A 22497-nucleotide genomic window follows, 5' to 3' on the forward strand; every position below is an offset into this window, starting at 1 on the left:
CACCTACATGACCATTCAAGTCCCCTTCCAAAACCATTGTCTCATCATCCCCCACACCACCTACTACATGTATTAAAGTCATCACAAAATCTATCCTTCTCTACCTCATCCAAGCCTGCCTGTGGAGCATATGCTGATATAATTGCAAACATCATGCCACCGAACAAAGTTTTCACTACTAATATCCTATCACTTACTCTCATAACATTCATTACATATTCCACACATTTCTCTGCAACCAACACACCCACACACCCCACATCTGTCTGTCCCCCCCACCAAAACAGCTTATAATAGCAATCCTTCTCAGCAATCTTTCTGGCTGATCCATCCCTGTACTAGACTTCCTGCAAACATCCCACATCCACCCAACTCCTACTGAATGCTTCAACCACTTCCCCCACTCTACCCCTTAAACTTTCTACATTCCATGAACCCACTCTTGAATGGTTGGCCATTCAAGAATTCTCTCTCAATAGAATCCATGTTATAATGTGTTTGTTTTAAGATTGCTCATTATCTGATTGGTTTTCCAGCAATGCATTCCAAATGTAAAATGAGGATTTTGTGTTTTGAATAACCACAGGGACAAGACACATCCTTGTTTCAATCCAATATTCAGCTCAAAGAACTCTCTTAGTTCACTTTCCACAATCACTGCAGCCATAACACCCTCATACATACTCTTGACAGCAATCAATAATATCACCTCTACTTCATATATACCCAGAACTGTCTAACTACTGTATCATACACAGTACTTTCTCCTGATTCAAGAAGGCAGAATACTATTTTCCATTGTCTACATACTTTGCTAACACTTGTATACAACAGTTATGATTGTCTCATGTTCATGAATAACAGCTGAAAAGTTTAGGTTTACTTCTCCAGTAGCTAATATTATTTTGGACGGATGCTAGTAGTAGAGCTACACTTTCAGATTACTAACGCCAAGTATTGTTTCTGAACTGTTGACATACAAATCTGGTATATACCAGTACTTGTCATGTACTGCAAGCTTTGTTCTTTGAGTACTTTTTCATTGCTGTAATGTGAATTAGCTACAACCACGTATCTACTGTATTTTCCTACTGCATCATCCTTTATCGTTCCATCAGGAACATAAGGGCCCGGGGTCAGGGTACTCATTCCAGACATTTATGGCGAAAGTGACCCGTCACTCAAGAGAGTGACATTATGATGGCAATAAACCCAACCATGCCTCAGATATAAACACTTCTGGCTTACACACAGCTGAAGTGCCTTAGTCAACTAAACCACTAGGCATCATCCCTGCTATTCCTCATATACAGTATATGTCATGCCTTCCAAAGCTTTCACAGTTATTACTGACACAAGTAAAAGAAAAGAAAACATGAATTACCTGTGGCTCAAAATAGGATTATGGTAGGACAACACAATAATAAGGTCCACCTGATCAGCATGATTTTACCAATGAAAGCTTCATATAACAAGCTGTCTCAGAGCATTCCCAAGTCTAGCCTAGGTGATGAAGCTAGAGGGGTTACACTCTCAAACATTTGTGAAATTAGTGCTGTCTATTTAACTCCTGCACTGAGAGGACATCATAATTATTTTTGCTACTTCCAGACAACTGCTATTTGGTTATGGAGAGACTTTTCAAACTCAAGGAGTCAGATACAACCTTAATTTACTCATTCTCTGTGAATAAATTGTCTAAAAGCAAAAAGAAGAATTAAATATACATTACCAGATTCACAGGACTGATACATCCTGAAATTAGATATCATTTACCTTAGTTGGAATATCAGAGATTTGGATACCAGGAAGGTCTCTCTGAAGAATAGCTATGCATCTTGTTATCTTCTTCCTAGCCTTATTCAAGTCTCTCCTGCAGTTTTCCATTTTGCACATACATCAGCTTTCTTCTGGACAGCCACTAGCCTGAAAAAAAAAAAAAGGCATACCATTATCTTAAGGTTATCTATCATTTATGCAAAAACCATTGTATGATGAACAAAAAAAGTACATACATAACTGTGTTCATAAGTGATGAATTCAGAAAAGCTTTGTGTTCACAAGTGATGAATTCAGAAAGACAGCTTAGACCTGTCAGCAGCCCAGTTCATCCCCGTGTTTGCCAGAACTGAGGCAAGATTTCAATGAGGTAGGAAAAACCCGTATGTACTCATGCTTCACACAGTAATTTCTAATGGATGGAAGCATATCTATGAGGAGCTATGTATTTTCTACCGCATCAGTATCATCATGTAGCAATAGCCAGTATGTTACATTTGGCCTTAATACAACAATGGTCCCTGCTATTACAGCACTGCTGTAACTTTCAGTGTGAAGACTGACGATATTCTGATACACTGCTTGTGATGTCTCCATAGTGAATGATGTGCCCATGTTATAATGCTGCATAACTATTGATAGGGTTAGGCACTAAACAGAGGAGCTAGTTGGAGAAGAACAAGAGGGCCTTAGGAAGGGAAAAGGGTGTGTAGATCAAACATTTGTTCTAAGATGTTTAGTGGAGAAGTATCTAGAGAAGGGAAAGAGAGTGTATGCTGCCTTCATGGACTTGGAGAAAGCATACGACAGAGTAGATAGGCAAGGTATGTGGAAGGTATTAAGAATATATGGTGTGGAGGGGAAATTGCTGAGTGCTCTGAAGAGTGAGTACGAAGGAGCTAGGGCTCCGGTGCGAGTGGATGGTGAGCTGAGTGAGTTTTTTTACCTAAATGTGGGACTGAAACAGGGATGTGTGATGCCTCCATGGCTGTTTAATATATATATATACATGGGTAGGGTTATAAAGGAGGTGCAAGGTAGGGCAGTGGATGTGGGAGTGGTTCTAATGAATGAGGGTGAGATGTGGAAGATTCCGGTATTGTTGTTTGCTGATGATACAGTATTGCTGAGTGAAGATGAATGGGAGTTGCAAGGTTTGATGAATGAATTTGGGACAGTGTGTAGGAAGAGGAATCTGAAAGGTAATGTAAACAAGAGTAAAGTTATGGTGTCTGAGAGGAATGAACTTACAGAATGCACATTGAGGTTAGATGGTGAGGATATGGAGAATGTGAGTGCATTCAAGTATTTGGGTAGTGTGATGAGTAAGGATGGAAGTTTTGGGGATGAAGTGCTTGAAAGGGTACAGCAGGGAAGGAAGGTTGTTGGTTCACTGAATGCAGTGATAGGGAAGTGAGTATGGAAGTTAGAAGTCACAGCATGATAGTATTGTGATCCCTACTCTGACGTATGGAAGCGAGGATCTTGCTAGAGGGGAACAAGTCAAGAGTGAGAACAGTGGAAATGAGTTACCTGACAGAAGCATGTGGAGTGACATGGAGAGACAGGTTAACGAATGAAGAAGTGAAGGAACGTTGTGATGTGGACGTGGTTGAGAAAATTAGGAGAAATATACTGAGGTGGTTTGGACATGTGGAGAGAATGGAGAATGAAAGACTGACTAAGAGGGTGTATGTAGGTGAGGTGGAGGGAGGAAGAGGGAGGGGAAGACTGAGGATGAGGTGGAGGGATGGAGCTGAGAGGTATATGAGGGAGGGAGGGGGGAGTGAGATGGGGGGAGGGCAGTCAAATGGTGGGTGACAGAGCGACTTGGAGGCATTATATCTGCGGCCACCCTCTGCAGGATTAGGGTGTCAGGCTATAGACAGAGTCAGAAGTAACTATTCGTGACTCGGATAGAGTCCAATACACAAGGCGAAATACTGTATTAATAAACGGTGAAGCTATTATACCTCAAAGCATCAATCTTGTGCTTCTCAAAAACTTTTTCTCTTGCCTATTGAGAGATGATGTGATGAAGTACCAGTAGACAGTAGACCCTTGCTATACTGAACCTTGATATAACAGATTTCAGTTTTATTGAATACAGGATTTATTGAATATTGGATGTTGAAGCAGCCCTAATGAGAGAGGGCTGCATTTGGAAACCCCCTCCACTGTTGTTTGTAGATGATACTGTAGAGTTAATTGAAAATGAAGGGAACTGCAAGACTTAGTGAATGAGTTTGGGAGAGTGTGTAAGAAACGGAACCAAGAGGTGAATGTAGGGAAGAGTAAAGCTATGGTCTTCGAGAGAAACGAAGTCACTGAATGTACAGTGAGGTTGGATGATGAGGAAATGAAAAATGTCAGTGCATTTATGTATGGTGCTTGAATAGTGAGATGAGTATGGATGGAAGTTTGGAGGATGAAGTGCTTGAAAGGGTGCAACAAGGAAGAAGGGCTGCTGGTTCTCTGAAAGCAGTGATAAGAAATAAGGAAGTGGGCATGGAAGTAAAAAAGTCGCTGCATGATAGTACTGTATTGTGATACCAACTCCAATGTATGGATGTGAAGCCTGGACCTTGTTGGAAGGACACAAGTCAAGAGTGAGAGTACTGGAAATGAGTTATTTGAGAGGAACACGTTATGTTACACAGAAAGGCAGACTGACAAATGAAGAAGTGAAGGAGCATTGTGATGTGGATCTCGATGTGACAGAAAGCGTTAGGTGAAATACACTGAGGTGGTTTGGCCAGGTGGAGAGGACAGAGTGCGAGAGACCAATGAGGTGAATGTATGTGAGTGAGGTGGAGGGGGGAGCGGGAAGGGAAGGCTGAGGATGAGATGGAGGGATGGAGTAGTGAGATATATGAGAGAGGAGGGTGTGAACTGGCAGAAGGGAAGTGAAATGGTAGGGAACAGGGTGACTTGGTTGTGGCCACCCCTCGTTGGACTGAGGTGTCTGGCAATAGATAGATAGACAGAAAGACTCTGCACTCACTGAACGTTTGTTGGCTATTCCGAACCAGGGTTGATATATGGGGCGGTACACCGTACAATATATGTGTTTCTTACCTTTTACATTCCAACCTATCCTGAAATTGCCATCTCCTCATCATGAATGCTGAGCTGTAATAATATTATAGTAAACCTGTACTAGTCATGAAGTGCTGTGACATGGGTGTGAAAAAAGCTGCAAAAAGGGTGAAATTATGGGCCACATCAGTGTAAAGTGAACTGAGTGAATTTTTCTCTCTGAAGGTTGGGTTGAAACAGGGATGTGTCATGTCTCCATGGTTGTTCAATCTGTACATGGATGGGGTGATAAAAGAGATATAAGGTAGGGTAGTGGATGTTGGAGTGGCCCTAGTGAGAGAAGTTTGTGTTTGGAAACTCCCTGTACTGTTGTTTGTAGATGATACTGTGTTGTTAAGTGAAGATGAATGGGAGCTACAAGGCTTGGTGGATGAGTTTGGGAGTGTGTATGAAACGGAATTTAAAGGCGAATGTAGGGAAGAGTAAAGTGATGGTCTTTGAGAGAGGTGAAGTCAGTGAATGTACGGTGAGGTTGGATGGTGAGGAAATGGAAAATGTGAGTGCATTTAAGTACTCGGGGAGTGTGATGAGTAAGGATGGAAATTTGGAGGAAGAAGTGCTTGAAAGGGTGCAACAAGGAAGAAAGGGTGCTGGTTCCTGGAAAGCGGTGATAAGAAACAGGGAAGTGAGCATGGAAGTGAAAAAGTTGCTGCATGACAGTATTGTGATACCAACTCTGACGTATGGAAGTGAAGCTTGGACACTGTTGGAAGGACACAAGTCAAGAGTGAGAGCAGTGGAAATGAGTTATTTAAGAGGAGCCTGTGGCGTCACATGGAGAGACAGGCTGACAAATGAGGATATAAAGAAGCATTGTGGTGTGGATGTGGATGTGATAGGAAGCGTTAGGAGGAACACACAGAGGTGGTTTGGCCATGCGGAGAGGATGGAGGGTGAGAGATTGACGAGGAGAGTATATGTGAGTGAGGTGGGGGGGGGAGAGGGAGAGGGAGGATGAGGATGAGATGAAAGGATGGAGTGGAGAGGTATATGAGAGGGGGTGTGAGCTGGGAGCAGGGCAGTGAAATGGCAGGGGACAGGGCGATGTGGAGGCAATTTGTTTGTGGCCACCCCGTACGGAATTAAGGCGTCTGGCAATAGATAGATAGATTGACAGATAGTCAGTGTAAGTGGTTATAGTTTAATTTGCAGTACTAGGATATGATATTGTTGTCATTTATTTTCAATCATATCTTTAAATTTCCACTTGAGGGGTGACCCTTGGATTTATCAAACTTTCAGTTTCATTGAACCTGCCTTCCCCCTAAATTAGTACAAAATAGTGAGGGTCTACTGCATATTAATTTTTAGGTCAATATGTTGCACAGCTTAGCAGATGCAATGTTTAGAATTTCACTTTATTTTGTGGTGTGGGGAGAAGGAACAGGGAAATGGGGTTTGGGACAGTTAGAGTGGTGAGGAGGTGAATGGGGCAGTGACAGTAGGTGGGTGTTCTTACTTCTCAGACAAATGTTGCAGTCCCCCTCAGTGCAGCTCAGAACATTAGTTGCAGTTAATGGGTTACTGTAATGCAACTGATGCCATATTCATTCTTTGACAGCGTCAGGAAAACTACTCATATATCAGAAAGGATAGGGATCTGTACTTTGTTGCTGTTGATTTGTAGGAGGCCTTTGACAGACCCCAAGGGATGTGGTGAAGTGAGCAGTGTGAAAGCTTGGGATTGAGAAGTGGCTGGTTAGAGTGGTTATGACTATGTAGAGCATGTGGGTACTTGCACCCAGGTGAGAGTGAATGGAGATTTGAGTGATGGGGTCTCCATGAATGTTAGTGTGCATAAGGGGTCAGTCTTGAACTCCTTATTATCATGGTGCTTGAATCCCTCTCACAGGGCTTCAGAAAGGGACTCCTGTGGGAGATGTTGTATGCTGATGATTTGGTACTGATTGCAGAGAATGAAAGGGAGGCGAAGGAAAGACTTAGGAAGTGGAGAGATGGTAGGGGGCACCAGGGCTTGAGAGTAAATGCAGATAAAACAAAAGTGATGGTATCTAGAGCTGGTGGCAGTGCTGTCAGAGATGAGGGAGAGTGGCCTGGCAGTTTGCCACAACAGCATGGGAAATAATTCCATCTTGTACAGTGTTTGTGATTAGTGGGTGCATGAGATATGTAGTGACAATGCTGATTTCATGTGTGCGATGTGTCAGACAAAGTATGTGGAGATTGTCAGGAGTGAGGGCACTGATCTTGCTGGTGAGTCTCTTGAGTGTGTGAAGGAGTATTGTTACTTGGAAGATAAGTGCTGGAGGTGGGAACGGAGCTTGCTTTGTGGGTAGAGTGAGAAGTGGTTGGAAGAAGTTCAGGGAGCTGTTGCCTCTCCTGACACAGAGAAGGCTCTCCCTCCATGCTAAGGGATCTTTGCATGCAGTGGCAGTAGTAGTACAGTAGTTGTTACCTAGGCAGTCTGATGGAAAGGCCCCGGGTCCATAAGGAAAGCCACGGAAGAGACTGGGCTTTCCCGTAGAGCTCTCAAGGAGTGTATGTTGTGTTCTTGGTGCAGGCAACTGTGTGCAATGCAGTCTATCATAATGTGCTTTATAGTATGTGGTGCTGTGTTGCATCCTGGAAAGGCATTAGTGATGAAGTCATCCAGCCTCTTCTGATAACTCAAGAGGGTTGGATGATGCCCACATCTCAGCCTGGCCAGGTGGACCCTGTACTCAAGAGGGAGGTAGGATTCTGAAGGGTGGATATTAGAAGGCCATTCATGCAGCTGTGTGTTATCTCTTGAGTGACTGAATGGAGCGGTGAATGATATGAGCATGGATATTCTTCTGGAAGCTGGTTTAAGGGAGGTGAGGGGGGAGAGAAGACCGAATTTGTGTATGATATCAGGTGCTGGGTGTTGTTTTGATGTTCCTTGGTGTGTGTGTGTGTGGATGTGCTGCCATGTAGTGTAGTGGATGGAGTGGGTTTGTGGAGGTTGTGGCAAGAATTTGTGTGCCTCTCATGTCTAGATGATCCTTGACTTTGAGGACTTTGGTTTCTTGGTGTAGGTGATCTATAGGTATAGTAGCTGTGCAGCCTGTGATTATTTTTAGGGCCTTGTTCTGTACCGTTTGTAGGGTGTTGAAGTAGTGTTTCAGTGAGGTTAGAAGCTCAAGCAGGGCTTGCACAGTTCACCACTGAATGCATATACTGTGGTGGTGGTGTCTTTATTAAGTCCAAATGTTGTATGGGCAAGTGACCTTAGGGTGTTGAGTCTTGGTGCTAATTTGTTTTTAATGTTTGTGACGTGTTGTTTATGTGACACTGATGTACTGTATGTTACACCAAGGAGTGTGTGTGTGTGTGTGTGTGTGTGTGTGTGTGTGTGTGTGTGTGTGTGTGTGTGTGTGTGTGTGTGTGTGTGTGTGTGTATACGTATGTGCGTACGTGTGTGCGTGCATGCGTGGGAGGGAGGAGGGTGTTGTTTATGGTAAGGTGTGGAATGTGACTATGTTCTACTGTCCAGTTTGTGAGAAGGGTCACTGTAGATTTGGCTGGGGCTATTTTGAGTCTGTCTGTGGTAAAACATTCGTGTAGGGTGTTGAGGTAAGGTTGGAGGATGTGTGTGGCTGTGTTTGCATTTTAGCGCATACATGTTAGTGTTATGGCATCTGCACAGGAAGCTATGTGTATTTGTAGTGTGGGTATGTCATGAATATATAGGTTAAAGAGTGCAGGGGGCAAAACAGATCCTTGAGGGATGCCATTTGTGAAGTTTCTAATGTTTGATGACTGACTGGCAAATGTTACCTGTGCACATCTGTCTGCTAAATAGTTTGCCAGCCAACTTTTTGTGTTATTGTGCATGTTTGTGTTGAATTTTGTTTGTGAGATTGTGGCAGAGGATGCCATCAAAAGCTTTGCTGATGTCTAGTGTAATTACTGTAGGAGTGTTCTGTGTGGTGCCCTAGATGAATTTAAGCCATCAAAAACTCTTTGTGTAAGGTCTGTAATAAGCTTGTTTGTGGAGTGTAGCAGCCTAAAACCATGCTGTGATGGGGTGGGGGGATGTGAGAAGTTACTAATTGCAATACTAGTCGTTCAGTGACTTTGGAGGGGGTGCGGAGGAGTGTGATGGGGCGGTGTGAGGAAGGCAATGTGGGGTCTTTGCTGGGCTTGGGGATAGTGATAATAGTGCCATGTTTTCAGATGCTGGGTATTGTGTTGTGTGAGTAGCGGTAGTTTGATATGCTGGTGAGTGCTTGTATGCCTTGAGGTGCAAGATGTTTAAGGTGTATGTTACTTAAGTCACCTGGGCCACAAGCAGATGAGTGCTTAAGGTTGTTTATGATGTGCTTTGTCTGGTTGTATGTGAAGGGTGCAAAGTCTGGGTCTGTGGGGAACTGTTTCTTGCATCGGATGACACATCAGCCATTGTGATGGGGGTTTTGATGACTGACGTGTGAAAAGTGATTGATGAGAGTGTTTGCATGTAGTTTGTTTGAGGGTACAGTGTTGTTGGGATGGCAATGTGTGATTGTGTAGTGTTGATGCTGCTTAGTGTTTTGTAAAGTTTGCTGGTGTTTGTTTAGTGATCAAGTGTTTGGAGATAATTATTCCAATATAGTGCTTGCTGCTCTGATATTTTATTGTTTAATTGAGTGTTGAGTGCTCGTACTTGTTGCATGGTGTCTTGTGTATCAGGTGTTGGGGAGTGATGTAGTATGCTGAGGTGACTGATGAGGCCTTGAATTTCTGGTGTGAAGTTGGGGTTGTGTCTCCTTCTGTTGCCTCTAGGGATGTGTCTTTGCATTTTGAATAATTGTACTGAAAATGTGCACAGTGGTGTTGATATTTGTGATGGGTGCACTGTTTAATGTTTCAAAATGTTGTTCTGTTTCAGTTGTGAAGGCATCCCTGTTGGCTTTCTTATAAGTAGTGTATGTGTGTCTGTGGCCAGCTGGGGAGATTCTGGTTTTGGTACCGATGATGATCGGGAGGTGGTCAGAGCCAATGATTCTGACCGCTCTTCAGGATGTTGTGGGGGTGAGGTTTGGGAAGCAAAAGGTGATGTCTGGGGATGATGGGAGGAAGAGGGATTCGTGTGGGATATGGGTATGTTGATGGAGATTGCCGAGGATGAAAAGATTACCTGTTTGGGATTGTAGTATCAGCCCTCTCTCTGTGCCAGGGTTGTTGACATGCCAGGCCAATGCCTTGGTGCTGAAATCACCACCCTGGATGATGTTGGGTATGTTAGTGATGTGATGTATTTCAGGAGAATAATTGTGTGGTAATGTGGTGTATTCAGTATGTTATAAGTGTAATGCTGTACGGTAATGAGACCTAGACAGTAAAGAAAGATGATATTCATAGGCTCAAACCTGCAGAAATGACAGTGATCAGGTGGATGTACAGTGTGTCCTTGAATGGGAGGTGTGTTGGGGCTAGGCTTGTGATGGAAGAGTTGAGAGGAAGGCTGGGAATGGAGTGTATTGGTGTTGTGATGAGGGGTAGATTGGGATGGTTCGGGCATGTGGAGAGGATGGGGGATGACAATTGGGTGCAAAGAGTGAATAATGTGAACACTTGGGGTAGGGGTGCATAAGGCAGACTGATAAAGACCAGGGACGAGGTCACAGAGTGTGACCTCAGGGATAAGGGACTGAACAGCGAGGATGCCAGAGATTCAGCAGCATGGAGAATTGGCATTAAGTGACCAAGACCAATGCATGCAAGCATGCTGGAGTCTTTATGAGGTCTGTTCAGAAAGTACCTGACCTTAGGGTCTAAAAAAATAAATAGCTAACCTATTGAGCTAGGACAGTAATTCCCCCCCCCCCTCAAAGTTGGCCCCTTTTGACTTGACACACTTAGCCCAGCATTTATTTTTCAAAGTTAGTTTTCGTTACCTCCTGCAGGTGTTTCTTCACATCTGTCATGATCTCTTCTCTCATCTCATATCGGGAACCCTTCAACAAAGTTTTGAGCTTGCGGAATAACCACAAGTCGCACAGAACCATGTCTGGTGAGTAGAGCCTGCTGAACCTGCAGGATGTTGTGTTTAGCCAAAAATTCCAGAATCAGTTGAGAAGGATGAACAAGGCCATTGTCATGGTGCAGCTTCTAACCTGCCACTTTTGCAGCAAGGAGAAATACATGTTGATATATATATATATATATATATATATATATATATATATTTTTGACTACTTAGGTGCTGTGCATCACGAATATGCACCAGGTCAGACTGTCAACAAACATTACTACCCGGACATTATTCGTTGTCTTCAATACACAGTTTGGAGGAAGATACCAGACCATCAGAAAGCGGCAGGTTGGAAGCTGCACCATGACAACGTTCCTGCCCATTCTTCTCAACTGATTCTGGAATTTTTGGTTAAGCACAATATCCCACACGACTGGCAGGCTCCCTACTCACCTGACATGGCTCCGTGTGGCTTTTGGTTATTCTCCAAGCTGAAAATTCTGCTGAAGGGTTCCCAATTTGAGACAAGAGATGAGATTATGATGAATGCAATGAAGCACCTACAGGAGGTACTGAAAACCGACTTTGAAAAATGTTTCAGGCAGTGGAAAGAATGCTGGGCTGTGTGTGTCAAGTCAGATGGACCCTACTTTGAGGGGTGGATTAGTGTCCTAGCTCAACAGGTTAGATATTTATTTTTTTAGGGCCTATGGTTAGATACTTTCTTGAACAAACCTCGTATAAATGACACAAAACAAACTATACACTTACACTGCTTAGGCACAACTGTGATGTAACACATAATATGTGTTCATGGATATTACATTCACCACATTTTAACCTAATGAAGTAATAAACAGTAGTGGCATTTATATGCCCTGCAAGCATACCAACCCTATCAAACCAACAAGGGTCACAATGTTAATTTCCTCAGTGATCTACCCCATGGTGTTGAATATTCTGTTTATAGTCCACTAGGTCTCTTATCTCTCAACAACTAGAATACCAGTACAGTATCTCATCTAATATACTATAGCAGTAGGCATGTGTGTGTGTGTGTGTGTGTGTGTGTGTGTGTGTGTGTGTGTGTGTGTGTGTGTGTGTGTATTTTGGGCAGCCGAAACTACACATTCAAATCGCACCAATATTGGCACATAAATCACAAAAAATTCGCTGATGTGAAAAAACTTGGTCCCATCACGATTGAAAAACTTTTACTTTATTTAATGAGCGATCACATTTTGACCAAAAAACGCTACTCCCGAAGCCCGGCATAATATCTCTGTAGAATTTTTTACTCAGAGGTAGAACTAAGATAAACTGGGTTCCATTGCCGAAGCTGCAAATAACACGATCACTTGGTTAGCTGCAAAAAATCCAAGCGACAACGTTACACTAGAACAGCACATAAAAGCGAGAGCCCTCCGCAACAGCAAGTGCGAAGGGCCCGAAGGGCCCACAAGCACTTGTACTATATCTAAATTGCATCATCTGACAAATGTAATACAAACAAGAACACTGTAAAATGTCAAAGAAAAATTTTGATAAAGAAAACCTTCCCACAGCAACTGCCTACTAGTGTAGAAGCCAAGTTAAAATAGAACCTTGACGTCAAGGTAACTGAGCTTGTGCATGTCCCCTTAGGTCATCACAGTCTATAAGTCATCCAAATTTGGCGGCTGTACTTTGATCCTTCATGGAAAATTAAGCAGCATCGGGAATATCCATAATCACTTCTGAAATATCCCTAAAAGTCCCAATTTTTTACCCCAGGCATGGTCAAGGTCACTGATCTTGTGCATGTCACCTTCGGTTATCACAGTCAATAAGTCCACCAAGTTTGGTGGCTCTAGCTTTAATCCTTCTTAGAAAATTAGGTAATATCCAGAATATCTGGAGAAGTCCCAATTTTTGACCCAAGATGATCTCAGAGAATAATCAACCACTTGGAACCATACTCCCTTCCGGCATGTGCCCAGCTTGAGGCTATATTGTATCAAAATTTCAGCTCCCTAGCTTTAGTGGTTCTTGAGATAGCATGGCTGACTCATTCTTTTAAGTTCCAGATAGCCTAATACCCAGACATCCAGCTGATGGATTGCCACCATATTTAGCCAAAATAAGCAGACATCTGTCAGACTAAGTTTGCCAAGTTTGAAGGCTCTAGACCAAATAGCCTTTGAAATATTATAATTTTATATGAAATACAAATCATAATAATAATGATAAAAACAAGAAACTTCCCACACAGTGTGGGAAGTTTTTATTATCACACTTTTACCCTTTTTGTCAACCTAGTATCATACCAACAAGTAATATCTACCCAGTACCATCTTGATTATCTGTTCCACACAGACTGAGCATGTAGGAAAAAGTTACAACTACATTACCTCTAGATAAGCATTTAAATTTTCCTGAAGAATATTGGGTTAGTACTTAACCCCCAAGACTTTTTAAGTCCCTGTAAGACTCAAAACAACAAACAGTATAGCACACCTCCAACTCAAACATGAGGAGCTCTCTTCCACAAAGATGAATCAACCATTTATGCCAAAGCTGTTTCTTTTTCCACCGATAGTCTGAGCTTTCCATAGCCCCATGCACTTGACAGTTCACCATTATTGGCACTGGAAACAACTTGTATACAACTAGTCAGAAAGATGTTGCAAAATCAACGCTCTGACCATAATCCCCCTTTTGAACACCATGACAAGCCTCCTTTCAACAATGATAAATCCATTGAACACTGGTCTGATGGGCAAATGCAAGAGGTCATGACATCATCTAATCAGTTCTGAGGCAATTAGGGCTTACAAGACACCTTCCACTCCCTCAGTTTCTCCCTTTGCCCATGCTGTTTGTACTATGCTTCTACAATATACAGTATTGCTTCATTTAATTTCTTTGCTGCATTGTTACATGTCATCATCTGAAACTTATACATTTAGGGGAAGAGCTTACACTTTCCCTTAACCCCTTAAGCGCAGGCATGTCGGAGGCGGTCCGATCACCTCACGCGGGGATATTCGGGCTCCGACTGACTTTTTAAAAATATTTGACAAAAATCAGTTATTAGTCCTAGAAAATTATAATTATATATGCCTATGGCACGTACCTTCAGCTTTCTCTTGGGATATTTGTTGAGCCTTCGTTGACTACCGTAGGACTTGTGGAGACCTTTGAAGTTAGGTAACGAAGTCTCCACTTTACACTTCCCAACACCCCGTAATATGGTTACCACTGCCTGATATTATAACTACAAACTCTATTCTATGAATTTCAAGTAGTTTGGAATCCATATTAAAAAAAAAAAAAAAAAAAAAACGGTGAATGCAATGTAAATTACGAGCACACACAAGCGTTCCTCCCATGATGGTTCCCCACTGGTATTCTGAGGCGGAGCTGTCATTTATTATTTATAAACACACTCACACTTTATATTCCTAGTGCTTTATTACACTTATTTGTATATACAATATTCATCTATAGGTTTCTTTCAGTACTAGTAGTTTATTTTTACTCAAGGCATTCACTTTCTCGTGTATACTAGCATAGCGTGTATACTAGCATAGAGAGCGAAGCTGTCACTTTCATTTTCATTACTTTCACTTTCATTACTCCTAATATACTATATACTCGTATTCTTATATTACTACTGTACTTTACAATATCTATCTATACCGGTAAGTTTCTTTCAGTACTAGTAGTTTATTTTCACTCCAGGCATTCACTTTCTCGTGTATACTAGCGTAGAGAGCGAAGCTGTCACTTTCATTTCATTACTTTTACTTTCATTACTCCTAGTATATATATTCGTATTCTTATATTACTACTTTACAATATTTATCTATAAGTTTCTTTCAGTACTAGTAGTTTATTTTCACTCCAGGCATTCACTTTCTCGTGTATACCAGCATAGAGAGCGAAGCTGTCACTTTCATTTTCATTACTTTCACTTTCACTTTCATTACTCCTAGTATATATACTCGTATTCTTATATTACTACTTATTTACATTTCTATTTACATTCTCTATTTTATTTACATTATTTACATTTCTATTTTACTTACACTTTTATGCACTGTCACTTGCAGTAACTTATAAAACTATTTTCCACTGTTCAGTTATATTTACATTCATTGCTTTCACTTGCTGTTTACACATAATTTACATTTTCACTTGCACTGTTTTAGAGATCAGAAAGATCGTAGTCACTGTCCATCATTATCATTGATAAATTAGCTTTACCCATTCCCACACGAGCTTTAGTAGGGGTAGAGGTCACAGGGCCATTTGCATGGGGCTAAAAAGTAGCAGAATTGGACAGGCGCAAATCCGACGTGCTTTCACCTTGAAAGACAAGAGTAAACTGAATGTTGGGGTCTAGGGGCAGTGAAGGGTTGCCAACATCAGCGTGGTGACAGCTGCTACTATATACGCTATGAAATGATTGGCAGGAAATCTATATAATACATAATAAATTAGGTAGTTCCAGGTGAATGTAAATATCACTTAGGCTTCTCCCTTCCTTTCTTATATATATTTTTATTACGAGAACAGGTCATACAGCATATTTCAAGGAGAAATAAACAGGGAAAATTAGTGAACGAGTGCACATGGGGTGTTGCCAGGTGATAATTAGCCAATTCCAGGTGCATGGCACTATCAATTACCTTTTTCCTTTTTTATATATATTATTTTGTATGAGAATAAGGCATAGGACTCATTCCAATGGATGAAATGAGTGGAAAAATCCGGGCAAGATTTGCCTAGCGCTGCACAGCTGGGGCAGGCGGGAGGAGAGGGTAATGGAGGGGAGGTAGGGAGGGGAGTCAAGAATGGGGAGAAAAGGCTAAATTGTCAAAAGTGGATGGGAGAACAGATGATAATAGCAGCACAGACTATTGTTAGACACTGGCAGTACTGACAGATGATACAAGTGACCATTTCAAAGTCCAGGCGAATTCAAAATAACACAGAATCGCAAAAGTGACGCCCCGCGGTATGATTCATTGCACCAGAGCGTCATGAAAGTGACGCCCCGCGGTTAAGGGGTAAAGAGAATGAGGGACAAGAAAAGAACAGCTGTTAGCCTACTAAAAAGTTAAAGGATGAAGGGAAGTGTTACACAAGTATGGAGAAAATAGGTTGCAATATACTTCACTGGACCCCTTGCAACGATGGCTGCATGCAAAAGTTAAGTTATGCAAGGGCAAAGATCTCTGTCGACTTTTTGAGACCTCATTAACTTTGGTGAGCAGAACATTTAACTACAAGGTCTTGAACATTTTAAACAGTGCACCAACTATCCAGCTTAGCGTGATTGTGAAAGGAATGATGTATAGCGGTGACTTTGTGCTTAAGTCCAACACTAGCTGCATCATCCCATGTCACTTTGTCATCGAGGTACATGCGCCTGAGTGAACGTGTGTTTGTGCACCTGGTGATTTCGTGGAGGCTGAACAATGAATGAATTTGAAATGCAAAATGTTTGTGTGAAATTCTGATTCAAAGTGGGAAAAACATTTATGGAAACTTATCAAATGTTGCAACAGGTTTATAGGGAGAACTGTGAGTTGTACGCAACATCACAACTGGTTTAAACAGTTCAAATCTGGAAGAACATCAACCAAAGATTATCCCAAATCTGGACAGCCTTCCACATCAAGAAATGACAATCATGTTGAGTAAGTGCATCCTATGATCTATGAAAATTGTCGCCTGACTGTACATGAAGTTTCCAAAGTAGGCATCTGTAAAAGTACGTGCCATACGATTTTAACCGAAAAACTGAAGATGCATCGTGTTGTTGCAAACTCTGTGCCATGTCTGCTGACAGATGGTCAAAAACAGAACCGTGTCACAGTTAGTCAGGAGCTGTTTAATTACTTGAATATTGATGAAAACTTTTTGAAAAATGTCATAACGTGATGAAACATGGGTGGACGGCTAAGATAAGCATTAAAAAAGTGGTGTTTGTTTAGAATCCATAACAGCCCTGAAGTATGACAGACACCATCACAGAATGCCATTTTTGAAGGAAATTGCCCTCATCAGTGTCTGTTTATCCAAACCTAACCTAAATTTTCATAACTTAGCCTAACCTTATTTATCCTAATCTAAACTAACCAATTTTATACTCAACTAACTATACCATACAGTACTTATCCTAACCTCACCTAACTTATCCCTTATGTAATCAATATTTCCTTGTGTACAGATGGATCCTCTTCAATACGCGAAAAAAAACTTTTATATACCTTTACAAAATCTATCTATCTATCGATTGCCAGACGCTATAATCCCATAAAGAGAGGCCACTGACTATGAGTTATTTGTTTTACGGGGAGGGGCACTAACCCTCCACCATCCCACTTGTTGACACGTAGGAAGCACGTATGGTTTGGTTATATGATTACCACCCAGCACTGTAAATGGTTTCTTGGCTTACAGGAAACCATTTGGCTTGTCACTCAATGTAAAGCCACCTGTAAAGGAAGGAAAAGCAATAAGAAGTGACAAGCAAGATTGGAGAAAAAAAAAAAAAAGATAAAGGCTAAGGAATAAGTAGGCAGTACTACATCAAGTGAGTGGATGATGGTCACCACCACCTACCACTAAAAATCAATTACAAATCACTAAATCAATTTAAAGGTAGGTGAAAATTTTTGTTAATATTTAAGAGATGGTCATAACGTTTCCTTAAGGATTACTCGAGTGGCTGTATTTAATATTCCATAATAGGTATACTGGATTTTTGTCTGTTCTCTTTTTTATTTCCAAAATGAACTAATAACTATCTATTTATCTATCTATTGCCGATGCCTTGATCTCGAAACAAGTGGCCACAAACAAATCGTCTCCATGCCGCTCGGTCCCCTGTCATTTCTCTGCCCGGCCCCCAACTTACACCCTCCTCTCTCATATAACTCTCTATTCAATCCCTCCATTTCATCCTCAGTCTCCCCCTCCCACTCCCCTCCTCCACCTCTCTCACATACACTCTCGTCATTAGACTCTCATTTTCCATCCTCTCCACATGGCCAAACCACCTCAGTGTATTTCTCCTAACACTTTTTATCACATCCACTTCCACTCCACAATGATCTTTCACTTCCTCATTTGCCAGTCTGTCTCTCCATGTAACTTCTCATGCTCCTCTCAAATAACTCATTTCCACTGCTCTCATTCTTGACTTGTGTCCTTCCAACAAGGTCCAAGTTTTGCATCCATACACTGGAGTGGGGATCACAACATTATCATGTAGTGACTTTTTATATCCATGCTTACTTCCTTATTTCTTATTATTGCTTTCTATGAACCAACAACTATCTGTAGCACACAGCACTAAAATTATTATTTGTAGTCAGTAGGGGCACCCATCATCCACTCACTCATTGTGGTGCTACTCTACTCCATGGTGACTCTACATTGAGTGATAAGCCAAATGATTTCCTGCAAGTCAGGAAATCATTTAATACACTGGGTGGTAATCTCATAACCAACCAATACATGTTCCCTATGTGTCGACAAGTGGGTTGGTGAAGGATTATTGAGCCCTCCCTGCAAAACAATTAACTATAAAGACAAACAAAATACAGTAAAACCTCGATATAACGTACTTCAATAGTCTGGAATTCGCTTTTATCGGACTCTTGGAGCTACTGGACTAAATTCCTATATACAGTATTGGAAAAAGTCCGATAAAGCCAGAAGCAGCCTGGACGGCCTGACCATTTCAGCTATGTTCACCACAATAAGGTAAATAAAAGACATGTTTTTCAGTGTACAGTACAGTATTATTACACCATTAGATTAATATAGTGAAGTTATAACAGTACAGTACAGCAGTGGTAGCCAAAACAGTTTAATAACCGTTCATGCAATCCGGACTAATGTCTGATATTTTGGAAAAAGTCTGGATTAGCAGGGGGAAGTCCGGATGTTGCTTTTTATCAGAATTTCGCATTTTTTGGAATGGTTTGGGCCCTAATTAGTCCGTTATAGTGAGGTCTTACTGCATCTCAGACCAGGACTGACCCACAGGTGATGACCAAGGACTGGACAAAGGACATGGTGTGGACTTCAGTGTGGAATGTGAGAGGTACTAATGATGAGGTGAAAGGGAGAAGGATTGTCCAGGTGCCTAAGGATGCAAAAGTGGACATATGTGGATGACTGAGGCCAAATGGCGATGTGACGGTACGAGAGAGTGGGAATATTTATTGGGTATATGTGACAGAGTTGGTGAGAATAAGAGGGCACAAGAGGATGTATATATTGCTATGTGCAAGAGATGGAAGGAGAATTTTAGACCGTATGGATCAGTTGGTTCAAATGTTGTGTGCAAAAGATTAAAAGTAGGAAAACAAGCTTGGGCGATTGTGTGTGCATAAGACCGTGTGGGCAGTGTGAAAGAAGAGTTCTGGGTAAACATAGAAGCATCCACGGAAAAGTTTGAAAGGAGTGCAAGAGTGTTTTTCATTGGAAAAGTAGGAAATGTGAAGGATGATGGAGAAGCTGGTAAGTGGGGTGTGCCTGCAGAAGTGGATGAGAATGGTAGAGCTCTAGTGGACATCTATGCAGGGAGGGGGTTGGTGACAGTCAATACTCTCTTTTGGCACAAAATGATCCACAGCCCTACTTTTTTTTTTTCTTTGACCTGAGAAAGAAGGAACCAAATGCTGCAGGCCCACAAAATTGTTCCTTCCAAGAAAAAACAAAATACAAGAGAGAGCCAAATTCAAGATCCGTCCATTTCGAGATGCCTGGACACACTGTGTTTGAAAGATTGGAGATCATAGGAAGTAGGAAATACAGACAAAGGGAGACAGTTCCAGAGTTGACCTGTCGCATAAATGAAGGACTGGGAGTAACGGTTAACTCTTGCATTAGAGAGTTGGACAGAAAAGGGATGAGAGTTTGCTGCTAGACAGGTGCGTAGCACCCGTTGTGGAGGTGGAGGAATGCATGCAGACAGTTCAGAGGAGCAGTGACCATTGAAGTAGCGATAGAAAAGAGATAAAGATGCAACAGTGCAGCGAAAAGACAGAGGTTGAAGGAAGTCAGTAAGAGGAGGAGAGTTAATGGGATGAAAAGCCTTTGACTCCAACCTATTGAGAAGAGCTGTATGTGGGGAGCCTCCCCACACATGAGTTGTACTCCACACAGGGGCTTATAAAAACCCTGTATAGAGTCAACAATTGTGCAGGGGTAAAGAAGGAACGGAGTCGGCTTAGCACACCTAATCTCTTGGAAGCAGATTTTACAAGAGATGTAATGTGATCCAAGACAAGTCCCGAGTAAATGACACCCCAAGCAAGTTCAAGGATGATGCAGGATTAAGTTGAATATTATTAAACATTAGTGCGTATACCTGTGGAAGATTTTGTCGGGTTAATAGGTGTAAAAACTGAGTCTTTGATGCATTAAAAACAACCAGATTATTTTTACCCCAGTCAGAGAAACGAGCCAAGTCAGACAGGTGTGCCATAGCCTCATCCCTTGTTTGCTGAAGTAACTGCTGAGATGGACATTGTAGGAACCGAATGGAAAGGTGAAGGGTGGAGTCATCAGTGTATGAGTGGATAGGGTTAGATGTACAGCTTAGAGGGTCATTGATGAATAAAAGGAAGAGAGTTGGTGATAGGATAGAGCCCTGAGGAACACCACTGTTCATAGATCTAGGAGAAGAACGATGGCTGTCTACAACAGTGGCTATAGAATGACCAGAAAGGAAGCTAGAGATGAAAGCACAGATAGAAGGATAGAAACCGTAAGAGGGCAGTTTGGAAATTAAAGATTTATGCCAAACTCCATCGAAAGGCTTTGAGATGTCAAGTGCAATGGCAAAGCTTTCGCCAAAGTCCCGAAAGGAGGATGACCAGGAGTCTGAAAGGTAGGTGGGAAGATCGCCAGTGAAGCGTCCCTGACGGAACCCATACTGATGATCAGAAGAAGGTCGTGATAGGAAAGATGCTTTAAAATTTTTCTATTAAGAATTGACTCGAAAACTTTTGAGATACACGATGTTAAAGCAATTGGACGATAATTAGAGGGTTGGGAATGGTCACCCTTCTTTGGGACTGGCTGAATGAAAGCAAACTTCCACAAGAAGGAAAGGTACAAGTTGACAGCCAAAGGCAAAAGAGTTTGCCTAGGCATGGTGTAAGCAGGAGGGACTCCATCAGGCCCATATGCCTTATTAGTATTGAGGCCTGTGATGACAGAAAATACATCAGCTGAAGAAATTTTAATGTCAGCCATGAGGAAGTCAGAGGGGGGAAGTGATGGAGGAACAGCATCAGAATCATCTAAGGTGGAATTGGAGGAGAAAGTCTGTGCGAAGAGATCTTTTATCAGTAGTGACATGTAGAGGTGTACGGTAGGTAGGAAGACTACTGGGCCTTGAAAGCAGGCTGTGAAGCCTATGCCCAGAGCCGGTCACACACACACACACACACACACACACACACACACACACAAAAAGAAATAGCTACAGAGCCATCAGAGTAGAAAAGAGGAGGGAAGGATGATGAGGTAAAGTTGTTAGAAAGGTTTTTGGGAAGGTGCCAGAAGCAGCAGGAAGAATTCAAGTTGGAGAGTTGAGAGCATTTAGTACAGATGAAATCATTTTTAGCAGAGTGAAGAACAGACTTAGCACGATTCCGGGCAGAAAAGTATAAAAGATGTGAGTCAGGGGTGGGTTGGTTCCCGTACCTTTTATAGGCCCTCTCCTTGTTGCGGACAGCATTAGAGCAAGCGTGATTAAACCAAGGCTTTCTTGCACTAGTCAAAAGATATGAGAAAGGAATGTATGCTTCCATGCCCAAGAGAATAACCTCCGTAATGAGCAAGGCACCACACTCAGATGGCTCCCAGCCACAGAAGCAATAATCAATCCAGGGAAAATCAAAGAAGTACTGCCTGAGGGCCTCCCAATCCGCAGCTCCAAAGTGCCACAGGCGACATTTCTTTGGAGGGTCCACAGGCCGTACAGAAGCGAGTGATAAGAAGGAAGGGTGGTGAAGTATGGATAAAAAGAAAGAGAGAAGGGCAGGAGGAAGCAGTCCATACAAAAGGGGTTGAAAGAGGATGGAAACAAGGCAGAATATAAGAGAGAAGTGGAGGAGTGATTGGGCAAAAAGGATTTTGAACAGATGGGAGAGGAGAGATGGAGGGAGTGTGCAAGGTGCTCAAAGAAGAAATCTGTGCAGCATGTGAGGTGGTGTATGGGGTGAAGTAAAGATGAAACGGGGTGCAAGAAACAGCATGGTGGAATGAGGAGGTGAGACCAGCAGTGGTGCAAAAGAAGAAAGTATATAGTGAGTGGATGGGACGCAGAGGCATGGAGGAAGTTGCGAGATGGAATAGAGTGTTGTATGTTAAGAAGAAGAAGAGAGAGGTGAAAAGATTAGTATTAGAGAGTATGAAGAGAATGGATGAGGAGTTTGGAAGGAATTTGAGTGTTAAGTGGAGGGAATGTAACAAAATGTTCTGGAAGGAGGCAAAGAGAGTTAAGGTGACAAAGAAGGTAGCAGAGAAGTGAAAGATAAAATCGTACAGTAAACTGATAGTGGTGAAGGGAGAAAAAGTGAGCAGATGGAAAGAACACTCTAAGGAGCTGTTAAACACAGAGAATGAAAGTAATGCGAGTATAAGGTGGGAAATGAGAAGGGAGA

At 42.0% G+C, this 22497-nt stretch overlaps 1 protein-coding gene across 1 annotated transcript in view; it reads right to left on the reverse strand.

Moving 5' to 3' along the window:
* LOC145413487 (tRNA (carboxymethyluridine(34)-5-O)-methyltransferase alkbh8) overlaps nt 1–22497 on the reverse strand; it is a 386005-nt gene that overhangs the window by 351866 nt on the left and 11642 nt on the right. The window contains exon 2 of the mRNA XM_080283187.1: nt 1777–1926. Coding sequence (XP_080139313.1) covers nt 1777–1896 — 120 coding nt within the window. The 5' untranslated portion in view covers nt 1897–1926. The remainder of the gene's footprint in view (nt 1–1776; nt 1927–22497) is intronic.

Source organism: Coenobita brevimanus, chromosome 12, assembly GCF_032717465.1.
Source record: "Coenobita brevimanus isolate Jiangsu-jjx chromosome 12, ASM3271746v2, whole genome shotgun sequence".
Lineage (NCBI taxonomy): Eukaryota > Metazoa > Arthropoda > Malacostraca > Decapoda > Coenobitidae > Coenobita > Coenobita brevimanus.